At 41.1% G+C, this 20,869-nt stretch overlaps 1 protein-coding gene across 1 annotated transcript in view; it reads left to right on the forward strand.

Annotated features, from left to right (window-relative positions):
- Positions 1-332: 332 nt before the first annotated feature.
- RIC8B (RIC8 guanine nucleotide exchange factor B) overlaps positions 333-20,869 on the forward strand; it is a 36,018-nt gene continuing 15,481 nt past the window's right edge. Inside the window, 6 exon segments of the mRNA XM_030479331.1 lie at positions 333-494; positions 3,325-3,372; positions 14,915-15,085; positions 15,087-15,132; positions 15,135-15,523; positions 18,019-18,113. Of these exon segments, the coding sequence (XP_030335191.1) occupies positions 408-494; positions 3,325-3,372; positions 14,915-15,085; positions 15,087-15,132; positions 15,135-15,523; positions 18,019-18,113 (836 nt within the window). The 5' untranslated portion in view covers positions 333-407.

Here is a 20,869-nt window from a genome sequence, read left to right on the forward strand (position 1 = left end):
GGGTAAGCTTTGTGCCACTGAACGCCCCGAGGGCACCCTCCAGCCGGCGGTGGCGGCTCGGGACTCGAACCCACTGCCCTCGTCCCGCTGGCCTGCCGGGCTGCCCGGCGGGACCACAGCACCCATCGCGCCCCGCGGCATAGCCCCCGCCGCGCACAGCAGTGCCGCCTCGCTTGGCATGCCGGGAGGCGTAGTCCTCTGCCTGCCGGCGGGAAGGCAGCCAATAGGAGGGCTCCGGGCGGAGCCTCCAGCCAATAGCGCGCGAGCACTGCCTGCCAGTCCGGGCGATTTCCAAGGGGAGCGTAGCGTAACGTCACGTCACGTGAGGGGTGCGCGGGGCGGGAGGTCGGGGCGCGGCGGGGCGGTGGCTGCTGCCGGCGGAGCGGAGCCGAGCGGCGGCCGCGGGCATGGAGCTGGGCGCGGTGCTGGAGGCCGTGGAGGGGCGCGGCAGCGCCGAGGCGGTGGAGCGGGTCCTGGCGCGGTACAACGAGGAGGTAACGGGCCGTTCCCCCGCCCCCCGCGGTGCGAGCCGGCCCCTCCGCTCTCCCGGCGGTATCGCCGCCCCGCCGGCACCGGGCCCAGCGGGGTCCCTGCTGCTGCCCCCCGCGGGCTCGGCTCTGCGGTGGGTCCCCGAGTGCTGTCTGGCCGCTGTGCCGGGGCGGCGAGCGGGGCCCGCGCCTGGCGGGAAGCAGACTCCTAAGGGAGTGCACAGCCAGCGGTATCGCGGGTAAATCACGCTCAGCGCCAGGCTCGGCCCCCGCGCCCTCTGTCTTCTGCTTTACATGCCTGACGTGGAGCGGAGCGAGTTATGGGTGATCAGGCTCTAAAAAGAGCTGTTCCACAGTTTGCCTCAGACGTTTTTAACCTGGGAAGAGGCTGGGAGAGTAACACTGAAGCCTCTTGGGCAGCAGCACTGTGTACCTGCTCGGCTGCCCGCAGCGCTGCCCTTGGCAGGCAGTCCTCTGCCGCCAGGTCTGGCTGGCGTATGGGGGAGAGGCCTTCCCTTTGCACTGCTTCGGCAGTGGCGGGGTCAATGTGCAGGTGAACAGCTCTGCAGTGGGACTGGGGCATGTCTAAAGTGGACTGCAAACCCTCGCTTGGTTTTTCTGCCTTTCTGGGAAGGAGGGAGACAGCTAAAAGCAGAGTTACGACAGGCTGAGCTTTTAGTGCTGACAGGTATCACAGAGTACCCAGTACTGCCACTGCAGTGTGGTATGTGTGCTAAGCCAAGAAGTGAAGGGAAGGCAATGTTGGGAAGTAGAAATTGGAGTGAAGCTAGATGTTAGATGGATTTTCCCCTCCTTCCCCTCTTCCCCCCCCTTTGATATGGACATTTTGACACCTGGATTTTAATAGAGCAGAATAGTCTGTCTCTAAAGATCAAGTCTCAACCCATCAGGTGTCTGTCCTTTGTGTAGACACTTCTGTGACTGGTACACAAGCATCTAAAGCTTGTACTGACTCAGAGTTTGGCTGTAGATGTAATTTAAATGCTGTTGTGTTAAACTATCTGCTGAAATTTAGGAATCTGTTACAGGAATAAACATTCAGGTTCCTATGATTCTAGTTAAAGATTCCCAACTCAGTTGTTAGGGGGGAAAACCAAATGAATGTGGATTGGCGGTTGGTTATCCTTCAGCCTCCAAGAGGTGACTTGAAGTTTGCTGTCTTACGTGCAGTATGTTTTAAGTCTACCAGTGGCAGTAACTGATATCTTGTGGGTTTTATTCTGGCATTTTAAGTCTTTGAATGAAGTCTTGGAGTTACATGCATAGCTAAATACTTCTTCTGAAGTCTCAACATGACTTTTCTCTTGCTGTGCTTCTTGTTAAGAAGTTTGCATTACTGTTTCCTACATTTCTCTGTGCAACATGTTACTAAGTCAGTCCTATTGCCTGTGGCCCAGTAGAGACAGGCAGAGTACTCCAGGTTCCAGCTCTTTACCCATGCCTCTTCTGGGCTTTAGGGTTCCTTATTTTTTTACCCCAAATAACAAATTAAATATGCCTTAATTGAAGAGAGAGGATGGATTAAGTGTAATTCTAAGGTGCAGGTGCCTATAGATAACTATAATGAGAGAAATTAATAGGTCTGGTTTTGGTCCTCTGCGCGGTCTTGTTTGCAATGATTATTCCAACTTTCTGTTCCTCCAGTGTTCAGACTACTTCCTGTCACTACCTTTCTTCTGTAAATTTCCAAAAGTGTTCATATGCAAGTGCAAAGATTGCCTTCTCTTGGTTAATTTCTCATCATTTAATGTTCACCTGCTTTTGTCTGGCATTTTGCTTACCTTGTGTGGTTCAGTAGTGTTATTGGGAGCCCTGTAAGAGAAAAGAAAGGAATTATTTTCCTAGTGTCTTCAAGGATCTAACTGATATTGGTAACCCTTGAAGGTAGGGTAGATGTCCAAGGCCTTTCTGTAATTGTCAGCTTGTGTCATGAAAGGTAAGGGGCCTGTTAATGTGCTTTGGAGGGTCACTTTTGTTTTTCAGTCACTTGCATGATGTAGCAAGTTGTGTATTATAAATTATGGAAATATATTACAAATAATGGAAATTGAGAAGCTGTTCATCATGATTAATCACTTGGAAGGTTTTAAAATGTGGTTAAAATAACTCTCTGGTATTATTGCTGTTGTCTTTGACTGGCACAATAAACTTTGTGTCGTGTGAGTAGTATTTCACTAATTACATGCTTCAGGACACTAGGATAGAACTAGACTCAACTACTATTTGAAGTGTTCAGCAGGAAATAAGTACGCATTGTTAGACCATGTCTAACTTGAGTTTAACTGTACCAGAGAAATGAATACCTTGGTAATGTGTTTTGGAAATAGCCACAATATGGAAACTGGTAATTTTTGTGGTAAGGCTTATTTGATTTGCTCTGCTTGTTTTCTGGGCAAGATTATACTATGGTTGTTCTAGTATGGGACATTTCAAAGTGCAGTCAAAAGCTTGTAAACCAGAACTGCTTGGGGAAGAATCTGAGTAATAAGGTGTTTGCGAAACACAAGGCTATAGCTGATGGTTTTTTACCCTGTAAAGCGCCATGTGTGAGGTTGTTAACACACATCAGAAATAGCTCAAAGATAAAGGCTCGCTCTGCACCAGTAGTGGTGGTGGGATTGTTAGTTGGAGCCACTTACTTATTCTCATGCTGTTGGGTAGAAAGGGAAAAGGACATGAGTTGGCATGATTATGGCCTCATTATCTGAGATTGGTTTTAACCAGGCTTCTAAAGTGTTATAATAGTTTTGCAGGTGTTACATACTTAGCAGCTGATGTTCATGTAACAAATGCAAACTCTTCTCTTTTTTTACAGAATCGGACGGTTTTCAGATTTGATCCAGCAGACGAAGACAAAAGAAAGGTAAATAAAATAGGCTATCGAGCTGCATCCCTGCTCTGGTTAGAAGCGTAAAGAAAGTAAAAGCAGTCTCTTAACTTAGCTGCCATTGGGAAATGGTGCGAGTAGAGATTATAAAGTTCTGGTTTAATTTTTGTTTCTTCAAAGAGATGTGACAACTACCCATTCCCCTTTTTTTCTGAAAGAGAAAATCAAATGCCTCCAGCAGAAATAAAAGTAGTTACAAAAAACACATAAATAATTTTATAGGGTACAGATTTGGGATGGGCTGGAGGAATAAAGCCAATCTTTTGTATCTACTGAGATAAAAATTTTGCAATACATTTTTCTATTTTCTCTCTTCTCACCAGGTAGCAATATCACAGATGTGTTTCTTGTCTATGTTAGATACTTGAAGAATACTAGAGATTAAGAGAGAAGCACAGAAGAAAGCTATAGAGCTCTAAGGCAGACAGAGCTACAAAAGCCTGTTAATCCAAAGGTAGCTGTAGTCAGCAGAATGTGTACTGTGCGTGTCAGGTTCCAAAGATGGGAAATGTTTGTGTGTTGTAACATGGAGCTGTACAGGTATGTTAGGGCTTAACAGGTCTCTAGAGATCCATCCACAGCCTTGCATTTAAAGCTAGGACATGGATTTCTTTCTTTTTTTTCCTGTTGTTATTTCTATGGTGTAATGTGTAATGACAAGACCTTTCTTTTCTTTTCTCTAATTAGTTTTTGGGCTGATTTGCATACTTATTCAGAAATGTTCATTAGTGAATGAGGCTGCATGTTTCTACTATTTCTGAAATAAATTCAGAGCTTGAAACCAGAATTGCAAGTTTCCTGCAAAGATAGCTTGTCTCAGATAGGGCACCTGTAGATTCATTCCATGATTTTGTGCAAAATCCGAATATTTTCACATATTAAGTTGGGGGGGGTTGATAGAAATGGGTGGAATGGTGAGTTTCTCTGTCCTTTGTATTTACAAACCCATTGGTTATGTTTATTGTAATCTTAAGTTACAAATCTTCGTTACGCAATTACTGGAAGACCTTTTAGCTTGGATTTATGTATGGCTTTACTCGAAGCTGATGTTGAGTAATGTGGTGATGGACTATGTGTCCTTTTTGATCTACAGAAGAGCTCGGGTGCAATCTTGATTTGTGTTTCTTACTGTGTTTGTGTTCTTCCCTCTCTTTCCTCCACGTTCCTTCCACCTCCTTTACCTTGAGAATGAGAAAGCATCTACTCTGGAAAACTGAATGCTAAGTAGAGAACATAGGAAAGGAGAATAGATCAGAAGCCAAATTGGCAAAAATTAAATAAAGACAATGAGTGGCGGAGGGTGCAGGGAGTGTGTGTGTGTCTAGGATTTTCTGTGTGTGGTTGTTTTTGTTTGCTGGGTTTGGTTTTTTTAAACAGCTACTCAATTGCATGTGCTTGATATCCTTAGTCTGTACAACATTGAGCCATTCTCTTTTCATCCTTCAGTTAAGGAAAAAAAAACCCAAAAATGCTTTAAATTGAAAGGTAAAGTAATACATGCTCTTACTAGGACCAAACTACTGAAGTTGTCACCAAAATTAATGAGGCTTACTCAAAGCCTGCATGATGTAGCTTCATGCTAATTCAGAAACAGGTTGCATTTTTTGTTTAGTAATACTAAAATGCACTTGAGTTGCTCATATTTGCTGTTCTGCTGCTGGTAGCTTGGAATGACTGCAGTGAAAGAGAGTTTAGACAAAGGGTCACAGTCCATAGTGAAGTCATGTAGTAGACTTGAAATTCAGGTATGGGGGCAAATACAGGGGGACTTCAGGATTTTTGCCTGGTTTCTGGCCATATAACCTGATGATTGCAATACATACTTCTTGCCAGTCTATTGCTACATATTGGGATTGTTCATGCCTAGGAGTAAATCTGCTTTTAGTTACTTACTCCAGCAAGACTCACAAACTTTGTTGTAAGACATTTATGTCTATGCAAGATTGCAAGTAAAAGATCAACAATAGTAATGCAAGTTTTTTCTCTGCCTTACCCCATGGCTTCAGTCATGACCTTGAAATTACAGCAAGGTTGTGTAACGTAGGTGTAACTGTGCTTTGTGCTTTTCTAGGTTAACTACTGTTAGGGAGAGGACAAACCCGTATACAATAGTGACACATAAAATATGAAAGGTCAAAACTACAGCTTGGTTACAGAAGCTGTGTACATTGGACAGCTGTAATATGGCTGTAATCATGATGCTTTAGACTGTAAACTAACTAAATCAGCAGTGAGTTTGTAATACTGAACTCCAGGAGGAAAGTAGGTTGTGTCCTCTAGAAAGCAGGAAGAGAGGTAATGCTATCAAGCTTGTCTATCTGGACATAGCCACAAGATTAAAACCCACAAGATTTGAATGTGAGTTATTACTTCTCCTGCTGGTTCTTTTTAGTGATGTATATGTCTGCATTGGCCCATATGATTGCTGCTATGGATATAGATCAGTTGGCAATCCATGTTGTACTGTACAATCTACTTGGATACCAGCCAGATCAAGTTGGCACCATTCCTTCTTAACTTGGTGTATACTAATAAAAACCATGAATTTCTGAAAGCCCGTTTTCAGTTTGTTTGTATAAACAGTATAAAAATTGCCAACCAGAGGTAATGTGTTCTGGAATAGCAGTTGAAATAAAGGCATTGTGGGTGCTTCAGAAGAGCTTAAACAGCTCTTAGAAATCTAAAATATTTACTTGTCTCGACCAGCCAAGAAGTTCTTGACAGTGTTTTGCTGGAACTGGTCGAGTCTTCAGAACTGCAGCACCTCACAGCAGCCTGGTATGGTTGACACAAACAGTTGGTTCTTCAGAGCAGCCCTGCAGAAAAGGACTTGGGGGTGTTGGTTGACGAGAAGCTTAACATGAGCCGGCAGTGTGCGCTTGCAGCCCAGAAAGCCAACCGCATTCTGGGCTGCATCAAAAGAAGCGTGACCAGCAGGTCGAAGGAGGTGATCCTGCCCCTCTACTCTGCTCTTGTGAGACCCCACTTGGAGTACTGCGTACAGTTCTGGTGTCCTCAACATAAAAAGGACATGGAGCTGTTGGAGCGAGTCCAGAGGAGGGCCACGAGGATGATAAGAGGGCTGGAGCACCTCCCATATGAAGACAGGCTGAGAGAGTTGGGGCTGTTCAGCCTGGAGAAGAGAAGGCTGCATGGTGACCTCATAGCAGCCTTCCAGTATCTGAAGGGGGTCTACAAGGCTGCTGGGGAGGGACTCTTCCTTAGGGACTGTAGTGGTAGGACAAGGGGTAATGGGTTCAAACTTAAACAGAGGAAGTTTAGATTAGATATAAGGAAGAAGTTCTTTACAGTGAGGGTGGTGAAGCACTGGAATGGGTTGCCCAGGGAGGTTGTGGATGCTCCATCCCTGGCGGTGTGCAAGGCCAAGTTGGACAGAGCCTTGAGCCACATGGTTTAGGGCAAGGTGTCCCTGCCCATGGCAGTGGGGTTGGAACTAGATGATCTTAAGGTCCTTTCCAACCCTTACGATTCTATGATTCTATGAATCAGCTCCAGAAAATTAGTATCTGATATTATGGTATTAGAACTGGGCAGTCACCTTGGAGAGAGGTGTCAAGCGTAGTGTCTCCCCGTCGAACTGGCACAGCAGGCACTTCAGCTCAAGCCTTACATGTCCTAATACAAAAAAGAAAGGGTTCTTCTAGAACCACTTTCTCATCATTTAATAGCTTTGTTCTCCATTATTTATACCTTGACAAGTCCAAATCCTGCTTCTGAAGTAGCAACACATTTGTGCTGTTTTGGTGAGAATATCACAGCGCTGTTGTGTCTTGGAAACATCTGTCAGTACTGATTCCCTAGCTAGCCATGGCCTTCCACAGCTGGAAGGAGCTACAGCACCATTTGCCTAGGTGATGTAATAGAAAAAGTAAATCTGTCCAAGATAGCAAGCAAGACTGACTTTTTAAATTGGATGAAGATGCTGAGTTTGGAGGAGGAGGAGGGGGGAGGAAGAAAGGAAGCAGCAGCCAAATATAAGAATATTACTCATAAGCCATATTCTTACCTGAAATGGTAGGGTCTTCATGATTGACGTATTTCCTCTTGAACTCCTTATGTTTTGTCTGCTTCACCTCTTGCAGTGCTTTTAACTCCTTGTTTCTACTCTACTGGCTCTGGCTTACTTGTTGGGCCTGTCCTGTAATCTAAATCTTTAAAGGTTGAGATCAGTTTTGTCGAACAAAATGGATCTAAAATTCAAGGCCTCCTTTAGTGGGAAGACAATCAGCAAAACAGTCCTTCCCCCCACGCTGCTGTTTGAAAGCTGATGAAATAGATGATGGTACATCATATCAAATGTATTCTGGCCTTTCTCTTCTAATTAAATTCATGATGTGGGGAGGTTCCTTAAGGCTGTGGACTGTACCATATTTGAACTTTGGAAGGATGTGAGCAGTAAAACATGTTGATGGAGCAAGATGCTGTCATGCTCTAAATCTCAGCAGAACCTCATTATTAGTGCTGTTGACACTGTGACACTTCTGGGAGGTCTGAAGGTTCCTGCAGCCACAAAGGCACAGAGGTTTTTCTCCTCCCAGTAACTTTATTCAAGCTTTTAAAGTCTGTTAGTGAGTGACCTATAAAAATACTAAGCTCAAGCGCTCTTGTGGACACACTGTGTGGTATCTTAGTATTAATTGCTGTTATTGTTCTGACTTTACTGGAACCCCCTAAGGGAGTACCAGTCAGCAAGAGAAGAAAAGTTACTAAGTATCCTTCATTAATACTAAGCATTTGTTTTAATTCCCTTGAGTCCTGCCCGCTCCCATCCAGCATTTTTCATTTTTATATCTCTCAAGGTTTCTGCCAAGCCATCTCTCCTTATAACTACCCTTCTTTCACCCCTGGGTTACAGAGGTTTTAAAGGGTTCTCCCTCTCCCAGTTCAATGGGGAGGGCAAGGAGGGCTGCTGAGGGTGCAGCTTAGCAGAGTTTCACCTTTCTGTGACCTGAACCAAGGGTTTATTCCACTGGTTCTGACAACACATATTCCGGTGTCTGTTCCTTGTGCCTTCCCTGTGGAGTGCCATCTCACATGTTCAAACCTGTGACTTGGACCTTTGCCATGTCAGAGCTGGCTGGCTCCTGCCAAACCCATCAACCTCCTCCTGTCGATACGGGCTCAGCAATGAAGTTTTCCAGTGAAGAAGGCTGAATCCTCAAGGCATACAAGCGTACACCTCCTCTCTTCACCCATATGTGTCCACAAAGACTAGGCAAAATTTGAGCATGGCCTTTTCAGAGGAGGTTATCTAATTGTCAGCACAGTTCATTATAAATGTTATATGACTGTTGTCTTCCAGAGAAAATGAAAGCTTGAACTAACTTGAAATACTCTTGGGCTTACTTTCTTACTGCCTTGGAACCTAATAGCAGAATAAAACAATTATTTTATTCTTTTCATGCTGCTCCTGTTAGCAGAAATGTTCTTGTTCAGCACTTCCAAGTTATACCTCTTTGCTCCTCAAATCTCTTACCTGACTTGCCAAAACCATAGTTTCTCTTTGGTTTCTGCAACGCTGATTTGCATAGTCTACTGAAAATACAAGAAACAAGGAAAATGTTTAATTTTGCCTTATATGAGATGGAGAGGGATTTGTGTTTTAAGAGGGACTTCTGAATAACATTAAGAGCTACAGAAACTTCAGAGTTGTAAGAATTCGTGTACAGTTTATTGTGGTTACTACTAACATTCCTTTCATCTACCTGAAAATTGGGTAGAATCTGCTATGACTCTTCATGTTTATAGTAAAGTAGAAGGTAAGTTTGAGGAATAGATAACAAAACAGATTGGGTAAACAGGAGCAGACCTATATGACCTATTGGGGAAATACAGTTTCTCGTGAACTTTGTTTGGCACTACAGTTGGTTTCATTAACCATTCTCACCACCGAACAGCTGCAGAACTAGGTTGAATTAAGTTAAGAACGTACTTCTCTTGAAGCCCTAGAGAGAATTTAATAAAAACAGGAATTTGGAAGTGGTGAAAAACATGGTTCAGAAGACAAAGTGAGCTAGAGAGACTTAAGCCAGTGCAGGAGAAGGAAAGCATGACCTAGTATCACTTATGATGTTCCTGTTCTCCTAAATAAATGTTGTTCTCTGGCACATAGTACTTGATGAAGCCAAAGACATGGCGGCTTCTGGCATATCCATGCTAAAAGAGTGAGCAAGTGCTTACTGTTAGGTCTGTGACTTTTCTTTCCCAGCAATTAAAGAAGAGTGGGGAGGACTAATTTGATTTTTATGGACAGTTCTTTAAAAAGCTTGATTTTTGCTTAAGCCTAATAAGTGCAGTGAGAATTTCATAAGTCTGACATGCTCATATTGCTCCCCATGTGCTAATACACTGTTCTGTCAAGATGGGTGAATTTATGCCTTGAAATGTACAAAGAAGTCTTAAGAATGTTGATCTTCAGAAATGAATAAAGGTGATACAAAACCAAGCACACCTCCAGTGTTCTGCTGTTGTAGAATTTCTGTTCTTGATGGGCTTTTCTGGCAATTTTGTTACTAATATGCTCTGTTACTGAGGAAAGTGGCAAAATAGGAGCAACATCTATTTCCAAGTCAATATGACAACAGATTGGGTTTTTTTCCACTTTGTTTTAAATTAAACTTAATTGCCAAGAAGTGTACCTCTCCTGGTACTTACAGCATCTAGGGCATAAGTCAAAAATAAAGGTGCAGAGAAGAAGAGATAAAGTATGCACTCTGTTTCTGTAAAATTTAGCAGAACTTCTGTTGCTCACTGTTGAATTGCAGCTTCTCTAGCACTGAACAATCTGTGTTTAAATTAAATGCTATGTTTCATAAAGCGGTGGTGTTTGCTTGGGTTTGAAAGCTTACAGAATGGGGACTATATTCTTTTGTTCCTGCTCTAATCTGAAGGCCTGTATGAGCAAAGAAAATGATTTGCCAAAGGGGAAGAAGCAAATAAAGGAGAAATTGTCTCCTTTTTTCACCAAGACACTTATTACTCTGGGGGTGAGAAGCTACAGTAAATTCAGCTGACATAGCCTAGCCAAAGTTTACTGGTCTGTGAATTGAAAAAAAGTTAATATAGGTCAAGCATGCTTTCTAAACATCTTCAAACACAAAGAGAGGAGGTGGAAAAGGACCTTATGTGCAGGCACCCCAGGGCCAAAGAGCAAGATCATGAAGTACCTTGTTTTTCACAAGCACCTAGTATCCCCAGCGGAGGTTGAGCCTGGAAAATATAAGCACCTGTTAATAAGCACTCACAGTGCTTCCCTCTCCTCTCTGCTTCCCCCTCCTTCCCCTTCCAATCTAATTAGCCTGTAAACAAAGATGGCAAAAGAAAATGGAAGTAAAGAGGTGATACCTTTTTGCCCAAAGCCACACAATAGGTCTGTGGCTAAGCAAGGAAGAAAATGCAGGTCTCTTGCATCTCAGGATGTTGCTTTTTCTATAGGACTGTGTTGCTGCTTAGCATCAAGAGTTGATGCTATCAGGATAAAGGAACAAAATGGATTAATATTTTACTTGTCAAGACAAGATGACAAATGGGTGTTCCAGGGCTTCCTTTTTTTAACATGAAATAAAATTTGATGATATTTTATCATTACACTACAACATAGACAAAAGGAACAGTGTGTATTGCTCTGTCTTAACCTTACTGTAAGCAAGGAAGCTGAGAATTCTTGAATTTTAGGGAAGTGAGTGTATTTTACAATTTTAAAAAGGCTAGAAACTGCCTTGATCCCATGGAAAAGTATATGAAAAGCACTTCTTGCTGTAGCAGAACTGATGAAAGTCAAACTCCCTTCTGAACGTTGAAAGGGTAGAATTCAAAAAAAGAAATGTTAAATTCATACAGTAATTCAGGGGATAGCAATAAACCCCTGAAACTAGGATGATCATCATATATTTTGTGCTTTCATTTCCAACCAAATAAATAACATCTGTGCCCCTTAGTTTATGCCATGCTAATGGTCTGTGGGGTGATAGAAAAAGCACCACCTAAAGAAAATGAAAAGGATAATAATGCTTTTGTGGTCACATCCTTTCCTGTTTCTCTTCTCTCTGGGGATCACTTCCCTCACACCATCAAGGAGAAAGCAGAAAATGTGCTGTATATAGCATTTGGTTTTAGTTGTCTCCAAGGCAATTTCCTAATAGGATGAACTTTGTTTCCTTGCTTCAAAACTTCCCATGGATAACTCTTCAACTATAATCAGATGCTGTACTTTTTCCTAAGCTCTTACTGGCACTTGAGATCAGCCAGCAATAGTTCACTGTCATGGATTTTGGCAGTATTGCAAGTGGTATTATCATAACTGAGTGCTGGTTCCTTCCTTTAAAATCCCTCTTGATGGCTCTCCAGGGTCTAACTCCAGAGAACTTTGCCAGCAGTTCCTAAGTGATTTTCACTTACGAGTATTTTGCTGTGATGACTGGGAAGCTTAGTAACCTGTTCTTAAGTTTGTGGTGGCTTAGTTGTTAATCTAATGTGGAGTCTAGTAGACTGAATAATTGATGCTTTTAAATAATTGATGCTTTAAAAAATAAATTCTAGCCTTGTTTGTATTGGGAAATCTTTTATATAGCCAAGGCTTCAGGAATGTTGTTCTGTTTAGTATCTATCTTTTATACAGCTATTCAGAGTTAAGAATCCTCTGTTGCTGTGTTTCACTAAGATTTGAAACTATGAGATAATGGTTTTTATAATCTTTAATTAAATTGCAGAGTCTTCAAATGTGTGAAGAGAGGGTTGGGCTTCCACCTCCCGTGGCAATTCAGTGGGGGTTCGGTGCCCTTTGAGATCTCCCCTGCACTGCTTTTGAGATTTTGCAGTGACACTTCCATAGCAGTGGGTAGGTGCAACATACGGGGGAAAAAAATTTGGGAGGATTGATCTCTTTGTAGTCAAAAGAGTGTTCAGGTTTTATATGACTGAGAATAAAGGCCAGAGCTCAGATGCAAGATGCGTATTGGGTCTGCTGCTAACAAAAATGAGTGGAAACTCCCTTAGTTTCAGTGCATATTGATCAGATAATTTATGAAGTGGTATTTAAAGTCCTAGAAGAAACCTTCAGGACTGTTAATGAAAAATCAGACACATTTCTGTGCTGGATTTATTTACTGATAAGGCAGGCTGCCTGGCTCTGTGTCTCTGAAGTGTTCATTCAGCGTCTTGGTTTGGGGAAGGCTGGTAGCTTGGCTTCTTCCAGTGTTAATGTGGTACTGCTACACAGTTCTGAAGAGGGAGTCCAGCTGGTAAACCAGTTGTTGGACTTGGGTAAGTTACTGCAGACCACCTTGTAGCAGCTGATGTTAACAAGGAAGACTGTAACTGCTGAGTGCTTAAAAATGTGCTTAAAAAGGGAGCAGAATAAACTCACCTTTTCCTGGAGTTCTGTGAACTGTCTGTTCAGTTCTATGTTACTCCTCAAAACGAGACAGACCTCACAACTGTTGCTTCAAACTGCAAAAGCAAAGTTAATTGTATGGAAAACTCTTTTAACAATAGAAACAAAATTCTTGTAAGGAGTTGAGCTGAGACCAGATAATTTGACCGTGGATCTAGACTGATGATTTTTTGTTTCCTAGGCATCTTTTTAGAAATTATTCAAAGATGTCACCTTCAGAAACATTTAGGGCAGGTCTAACATCCTGTGCTCAAGTCAGGGGTTATACAGATCTGTCGGAGCAGCATTATGTCAGTGTTGAAGAACTCTGAAAACTCTGTACTTGAGCACCTTTTCCAGGTCCTTGTCCATAAAATTCCCACAGTAAGTATCTGTGTGCCTGTACAGGTGGTCAGATGTGGATTCTACGCTGTTGCAGTGTCTATAATATTCTGATGTCGATTTCTCGTGTTGCCTGTGTGATAATAAGAGGTGGAGCTCACTCCTTGTTTTCAAACTCTTAGTGGGCTAATCCAGTCAGGGCTGTGGAGATGTAGTCATGGTCTTGGTCGTCTGGGTGGTGCTTTTGGGTGGGCTTCACCCCAGGACAAGCATAGTGGAAATCATATTGTGAGTTCCTACTGTCTGACTTTGTTTACAGATTGTCTTTTAACATTGTTGAAGGCTTGGGTTGTTTTCTCCTTTATTCTTCTGGAGTGTCTGTTCTAGATTTGCTTTAGACTTAATCTTCTTTTTATTTTTTTGGCTCTAATCACAAGTGATCACAGTAACAAAACTTGCTTGGATCTCCAAAATGGAACTTTTGTTTTGGAACTTTGGGTTAGGATGATGGGCTGCTTTGCTCCCTGCCTTATTTTTGTGGTGGTGATGAAAAGTGCAATTCCAGAGACCCTTCCCAAAGAACTATGTTTTTGCTCTACTAGTATTCCTATGGTTTTGGGGTTTTTTTATCACTTTACTATTGACATATGCTGCTTGAGACCACAGTATGAATTTCAGGTATCCTAAGTGGTCTTTTGCACTAGAGCTATTCAACTCAGTTGCTACTCTGGCTTCTTTGGTAATTTATTCATGTTGATGGTCAAGACACAAAGCTTGGGGGGTGAAAAGGGAGGAGGAACTGTGTCCTGTAAAGTACAATGCAGTTTGTATTGCCACTCATCTGGGAACTTCTTTGTAACTATACTTTTGGCTTTGATACCTATGCGTAATAGTGTTGTCCTGAGCTTAAGGCATAAAAAACATATGAAGTCTTCTCTCGTCAAGCAATCTCTTCTGTCCTGTCTTTTCTCCCTTTTGATCATCTGTCTGTTTCTGTCTTATAAAAGGCAATTCTTCTGTAATTCAGTGTTCTGACCTGCAGATTGTTCGAGTGCTATATTTTCCCATGCTGCATGTATATGGTTAATGTTTACCCCTGCAGTCATGTTGCTATACAATTTCAGTAAAGTATTTCGAGTTTTAGAATAAAAAGCAACAGTTTTGCTTTTGTTCAAACTGCTACAGCCTAAGTCTTCCAATATGTTTCTGTGTCAGAGGTAATATTTCTAAAGATCTTACTTAAGATGGAAGAAGTCAATAGATTAGGTTGACATGGCAACACAAATTAGCTGTTACCAAACATGAGTACTAATACTTGTATGTTGAGCCAGCAGTTATTTTGGTTTGGTTTCTTTTTCCCCAGCCTTCTGACTGAAACAACCTCAACATCATTTTGCAGGTACTGTAGGTGTGACTAGTCTACTTTGACGTATTTTTAAAAACCTTCCTACTTCTCCTATCCTCATTACTCTGTTACTCAGGTGTTTACTCCCAATACTGAGAAAAACTTCATAACTGGCAATGGTGGATAGCATCTGCCATTTTGGCCTAATGCTTTTGCCAATTTGTTGATGTATTTGGATGGTATCTGAGAGGAAAGCTTTTGATGATCTTTGGAGGTCTTGCAATGGTTTTATTTTTTTGAAGAGCTAATACAGAATACCTTAGTTTCTCAAGTCAGCCAAAAACTCAAAAGCTAGATGGAAGCTTAGCAAAAGTATTTTCTATTGCCACCAATACCTTGATGCTAAAACTGGGTTCCTTTTTTGTTTGTGTTTTGCGCAGAACTGGTGTGAGGGAATTCTAAACATCCTTGAAAAGACACAAAAACTTCATGTCCAAGTTGCCTGCTTGGAGGCCTCCGGATTCTCCTCCAGGGACAAGAAGGTTTTAGTGCCTGTAACCACAAAAAGGAACATGCAGATCCTTATGAGGCTAGCAAAGCTGGACACTGTGGGAAGATCCTTTGGAAAGAGTCTCTGAATTTCCTGTTATAGTAGAAGCTTTAAATGCCTCTGTAACATAATTTTTAATAGTGCTGTTGCACAGAAGCTCAGTTTGGAACTGAATCTTGCAGCTATGCTCTGCAATCTTCTGGAAAAATGTAAGGACCAACAGTTCGTTGGTGACATTAAATGCTTCGATTTGCGTCTCCTCTTCCTCTTGTCACTTCTGCACACAGATATCAGATCACAGTTGCGTCAAGAACTACAAGGGGTTCAAGTTTTGACTCAGGCTTTGGAAAGTTCCCTGAGTGTAAGATGGACAGAAGAATATAAAGCAGCAGAAGATCGTGACAGGCCGCCTCTGTCTTTGCAAGAGACAGATTGTGCCATTGAGGCACTAAAAGCTCTTTTTAATGTAACACTTGACAGTTGGAATGTCCACAGCGAGGTAAGGCTTAGCTGAAGTGTCCTTAAAATGGTTTTGTTTAGCCTGCTGTTTACTAAATAATCAGCTGGCTAGGAAAAACTTTTTAATGTAAGTGTATCAGATAGCTGCATCTCTGGAAATTGTGGACTGTAGCAATAGGGTGATAATTAGAGCTGGGAAGGCTCCCTAGTTTTCTTCTGGGGTTTTTTGGGCATGATGATAAACACATCCACTCTGATTTTTAACAAATAACTGAAGAAGGAGTAGCACTGTTTTTAATATCCTTTATCTCACATCCTTCCCAACCACCAACTTTGGACAGAAACTTGATCTTTTAAGATGAGGGTCAAGTACGAGGAAGGCAATGCACTTTCTTGTACGTCTTATTCATGAGATTTTCTGGAGTTTTTTTCATTACAACATCAGATTCTACTTCTTGTTCTTGGACCAGATATGCTTCCTATGTGTTGTATCCCTAAATTTCTGAACAGAAATGATAAGGATAACTTTTTTTGCTGAATAACCTAAGTCCGTGCTATAGTAATAGAATTATATAGGGAATCTTTCTTTTTAGTTCCCATCATATTGTCTCTAGTGTTGTTAACTTTTCACTGGTCATTGTAAATATGCAGCATATAAAGCTAAGCAGAGATTTACAATAATTAAAATAAACACATAATTGCTCTCTTCACTGCATTGGACGTAACAGCAAATAAGACATTAATCCTAACAGTGAGGAATGTAAAACTTGAGAAAAGTCTAAAGTTTATTTTTTGCTTTAATATCTCAAGGATACCCTGAATAAGAAATCCTGAAATTTAAGATGGGGGGAGGGTCAGAGAAGCTAATACTTTGAATTTCAAGGCAACATGAAGAAATTGATGGACTTTTCTCTTGTTTATGTTCCTAACTTAGACTTTTATTAAAAATATCTTTAACTTTGTCAGAGAAGGTTCTTTGTAGAGGCAAGTGATTGTTTCGGAGGGAGAAATGTAATGCACCTATATGAATGTTTGCTTGTCCAGAGTTTGGAAAGTATTGTCTTTGTGATTAAGTTATTCTGTGAGGAAGAAATAATGTCAGGTGTTAAGCTGGAAAATGAAGCTGTGTTACATGTGCACTTCATAAGAAGTAAGCTCTTGAAATCTGGATCTTGAAGTTGGTATGATCTTACAAAATACTAGCAATCCTGAGACATGAAAAACCCAGTTTGCTGCAGGAAGGCAGGTGGGAGGTGGCGCAAAGTTGTGACATTACCTGAGGAAGTTTCATGTGGCCACTGTCTGAATGAAGAGCCCAAGCATGTGGCTGTCAGGAAATTTTCCTGTTTTTTGTTGATAATGAGAGTTTAAGACATTCTGGGGCGGAAGAAGCTTATTTTATGTTTTGAGACAACATTTGTATAATAAGACTTTACTAAAAGTTCCTAAAAGCAAGGAACCTTTAAATTAAATCACACTTTAGTAATGGTTACCCAAATACGTTGGGTGCCATTCTGCTTAGCAAGTATCCCTGTGAAAATATTAATGATCTATAAGAAGAGTAAACAGGATGTTAATTAAGTGAGCTGAAGATGCAGAATCTGAAGGGATTACAAACAGTAGACAGGATGGAAAATAAAAAGAGAGCAGAGAGGTTAGGGGTGTGGGTAGAAAACTAAATAAGATCCATCCTAAGAGGGAGAAAACCATTTGAACCATCAGTATTTAATGATTGGAGATGGTTTCAAAATAGCAGAGCCAGACAAGAGCCGCAGGTGGTACAGCTGGCAAATTTGGATGCTGATGTTACAAAAGATGCATTGGGGCGCTTTGTGCTGGGTCAAACATGCCACAACATATGATGAATGCCAAGAAGAGCTAATGAAAAAGGAAGAGGACAATGATAGACACAGTTAAATGATTGCAGTTACTGGTGTACTTTTGTGTGGTGCTGTCTGGTTGGAGATTGGAAGGGGAAATCACTTGGAAAGAGCAAAAGTAGGGCAAATAAGGATGCTGAGAGTAGAGAAGTTATTAATGAAATGGAGAAAAGGTATCAAGGGAATAGAAGGAAGAAAATTAGAAAAAGAAACACACTGGGTGGGGAAATGAAACTGTTGGCCGCAAAAGGTCTAAATGAGGAGGAGGCAAATGAAATGAAGAACATGTGTAATCTAAATGGGTGAATAGGCATCCGTGTGTAAATACAGGAAGAAAGATAGTATTGGTGTATTAGGAATAGTAGTATAGAATTGAGCAAAGGCTTGTAACGGGGTTTTCTGGTAGTGAAGGCTTGTTTAACTGGAAAAAAGTCCCCAGCAGCTTTCATCAGGCCTAGTTAAAAGGCCAGCATATGACAATTAGGTTGCATTAAGCATTCAGAGAACTGTAAGGTACAGTCCTTTTATTGATAGGGATGGATGTTATGATCTAATAGGTATTTTCCATCTTTAATTTTTATTATTCTAGTGACCTGAAAGTCCCACTTGCAATCTTCAAAATGAAAAAATATCTTCATAATTTATATTTATATAGAATGAATCTCATCAATTTCGTTACATGGCTGCCATCCTTCGACACTGCTTATTAACCACGGGCCCTACTGAAGACAAAACTGAAGAGTTGCACAGGTGGGTAGAATTGCAGGACCAATCTGTGTTGAAAGGTTTTGGTTTGGGTTTTTTTAATAGGCAAAAAAGTACTTTGTGTAAAATATAAAGTGTAAATCTGAGAAACAAAACTCAATTTTGAATAAAATATTAATAATCTTTTTTGGTGGAAACTGTTTGCTCAAATATTGTTTAAGCATGTCCACTATTCTGGAGGGAAAGTGGCTGGTAGGATTGTTATTTTGGATCAGTAGTAATGATGCTGACCTTTTTGAAATGTTTTTATGTGTGTGTGTATGTAACTGAGAATGAAAATACATATGGAAGTTCGAGGAGTAGTGCAAATTGAAGTGGAATGCAACTACTGTTACCTTGCACAGAAGCTGATGGAAAAAATGTGTTTTGAGAATTTTTGCATGGAAGTTTTGCAGTTCTGATGGGTTGGGATGGAAATAACAAGTTGATAATTTATTTCTGAGAGTTCCAGGCTTCTTTATTAAAAGTATAAATATCAGTTCCCTACTAATATTTTTTTTTCCAAAGATGAGTGACTCATTTTGCAGTTTTAGGTGCATTAGTTTTTTTTTCCTCAGTCCTGCACCCAACTGTTTGTTACGTATTTACAGGCAATAATTCAATCAAAATTCAGAGTATTTTTAGTGAGGTGGTGGTTCTCTGTTCGGTGTGACTGTTTTTTTCTGTGACACCCTATTTTTATCTAACTAGGTCAGGGCCTGACACTATGGTAGCTTCAAACACTATTCCATGTTATCTCTCTGCAATGAAAGTTAGCGTTGCCGTTTTCTTCTTCAGAGGTGTCTATGTCTAAGCATGGGATCTTTTGAAGATCATCTTCTGAACTGGCAGTCTCCAGGAGGAGGGATATAGCTTTTCACACCCAGCAATCTTGAAAGTGTTAAATGAACTTGATTAAAATCTTGGAAAGCTCTTAGAGATCAGCAGTCTTAGAAGGTGAACACTAAAATCCTACATCAGAGCCCGTCTCAGTCGGTGCAGACTAGTTTAGAATAATTTAGGATACCACTGCAGTAGCTGTCATGACTAAAGTTAGTGCTGTGTCCTGAAAGGCAGTCCGTTTTCTATTTGCTGCTCCTTATGGTGGGTGTTTTGTGCTCTCGTCCATCTTTAAGGGAGGGACTGGTGGGAATAAGTTCCCCAGTGCTGGGAAAATGGAAGAGACTTGGATAAATTCAACAACTACAAGAAGACAGAGATTGGCCTTTAAGCATTTATATTTTAGCAGTTTTTAACATGCTAGAAGAGCCCTGGGCAGGTTTTGACTTTTGTGATTCAGATATTTCGGCCCATTTGCACAACCTGAATTTTGTCCATGAATGCTACAAGATGCAATAAAAGCTGAATAATTTAATATGCTTTTCCACCAAGACTATTCATCGCAAGGCTGCTCTGGAATAGAAAAGGTATAGTCAGAAGTAATGCCCCTGCAAATCCTCAGCCTGGATCAGAGGGCCCCACTTCAGTCCCCTGATGTACTTGGGCAAGCAAAACTTTCATTCCTGATAGGAGCTTCAATAATGAATGAGTAAACTTGTGTTAGCAGTCTAGAGCTACCATAGCATAGCTACAAAAATGAGGCTGTGTTGTCATTTGGGCTGTTGAGGATGCTGGACTCTGACCATGCAATCTGTATTGCTAGAGATGAGGTGTGAGTCGGAGAGCAGAGTGCAACTTCTCACTTTGAGTTCCACCTGGAGCCTATCAGTAAGGCAATTACAAAAATAATGTTAAAAATAAAGTAAAATATAAGCAGTATTGAATGCAGAATGAACTTTATGAAGCACCAGGGGGACATAAGTAGATTTCTTAGAATTGTTGATCACTTGCACTTCTCTAAGTTTGTAAATCTGCAGAATGTAAGATGCTTAAATGAAGGGTTCGGGCAGCCTGTTAAAGCACATTATATGGATGCTTATGCTCTGGATTGAATGCTTATGCTCTGAATGTGTAAGTTGAGGATTTATTTTATGTGAGCATCAGGTGTTGGATACACACCTTGAGCTGTGATGTCCTGATTGTCAGTGTGGCTCTATTTCTAACAAATAAGAAGTTAACTATAAAAATACCCTAACTAATTTAGTACCTGGTATTGTTGTCATTATCGTGGTTCTGTCATGTCATTACTTAATGTTTGAATATGAACAGCTTAAAGCACCACACGTTAAGAGTAAGCGCCATTTTTGCCCACTAACAAGGTTTTAATCAAGGCATTCAGCAGCTCTAAATAGGCCTTTGCTTCCTAATTTGCATATCAGGAGGGGGCTGGGAGCATGAGTGGGTGGATGTCATGTCCCAGTGATTAATGATCTATAGGAAGCCGAAAAGGGGAGAGTAATATACGCAGTATTTCTACCCCCTGGAGTAGGAATGCAAACACTATTGTGCCGATCTGTGCATAGTCACTGACTTCCTGGTAGCTGGAGAATTTCATACACTCCTCTACCACAAATAAAACTGTCAGTGGAGTGACAAAGATCAGAAAGCCAGGCTTCATTTATTGAAAAGAATAGCTCAGACACAGTGATCCAGAAAATTAATTTTGTAGGTGTTTGGGAACTTGGTTGTTTAATAAGAAACTGGTAAAAAAGAGAACTTTTGATGAAAGGCCTGAAGCCACCAAATATTTGTTGAATTTCAGTCTGTTTTGTTTCTGGCTATTCCTGAATTATTGGAGAGGAATAACTTCCATGATATAAAAGACGTATCTTAAACAGGAATTAGAAACAAAACAAAGGGAA

The sequence above is a fragment of the Strigops habroptila genome, chromosome 3 (assembly GCF_004027225.2).
Source record: "Strigops habroptila isolate Jane chromosome 3, bStrHab1.2.pri, whole genome shotgun sequence".
Taxonomy (NCBI): Eukaryota; Metazoa; Chordata; class Aves; order Psittaciformes; family Psittacidae; genus Strigops; species Strigops habroptila.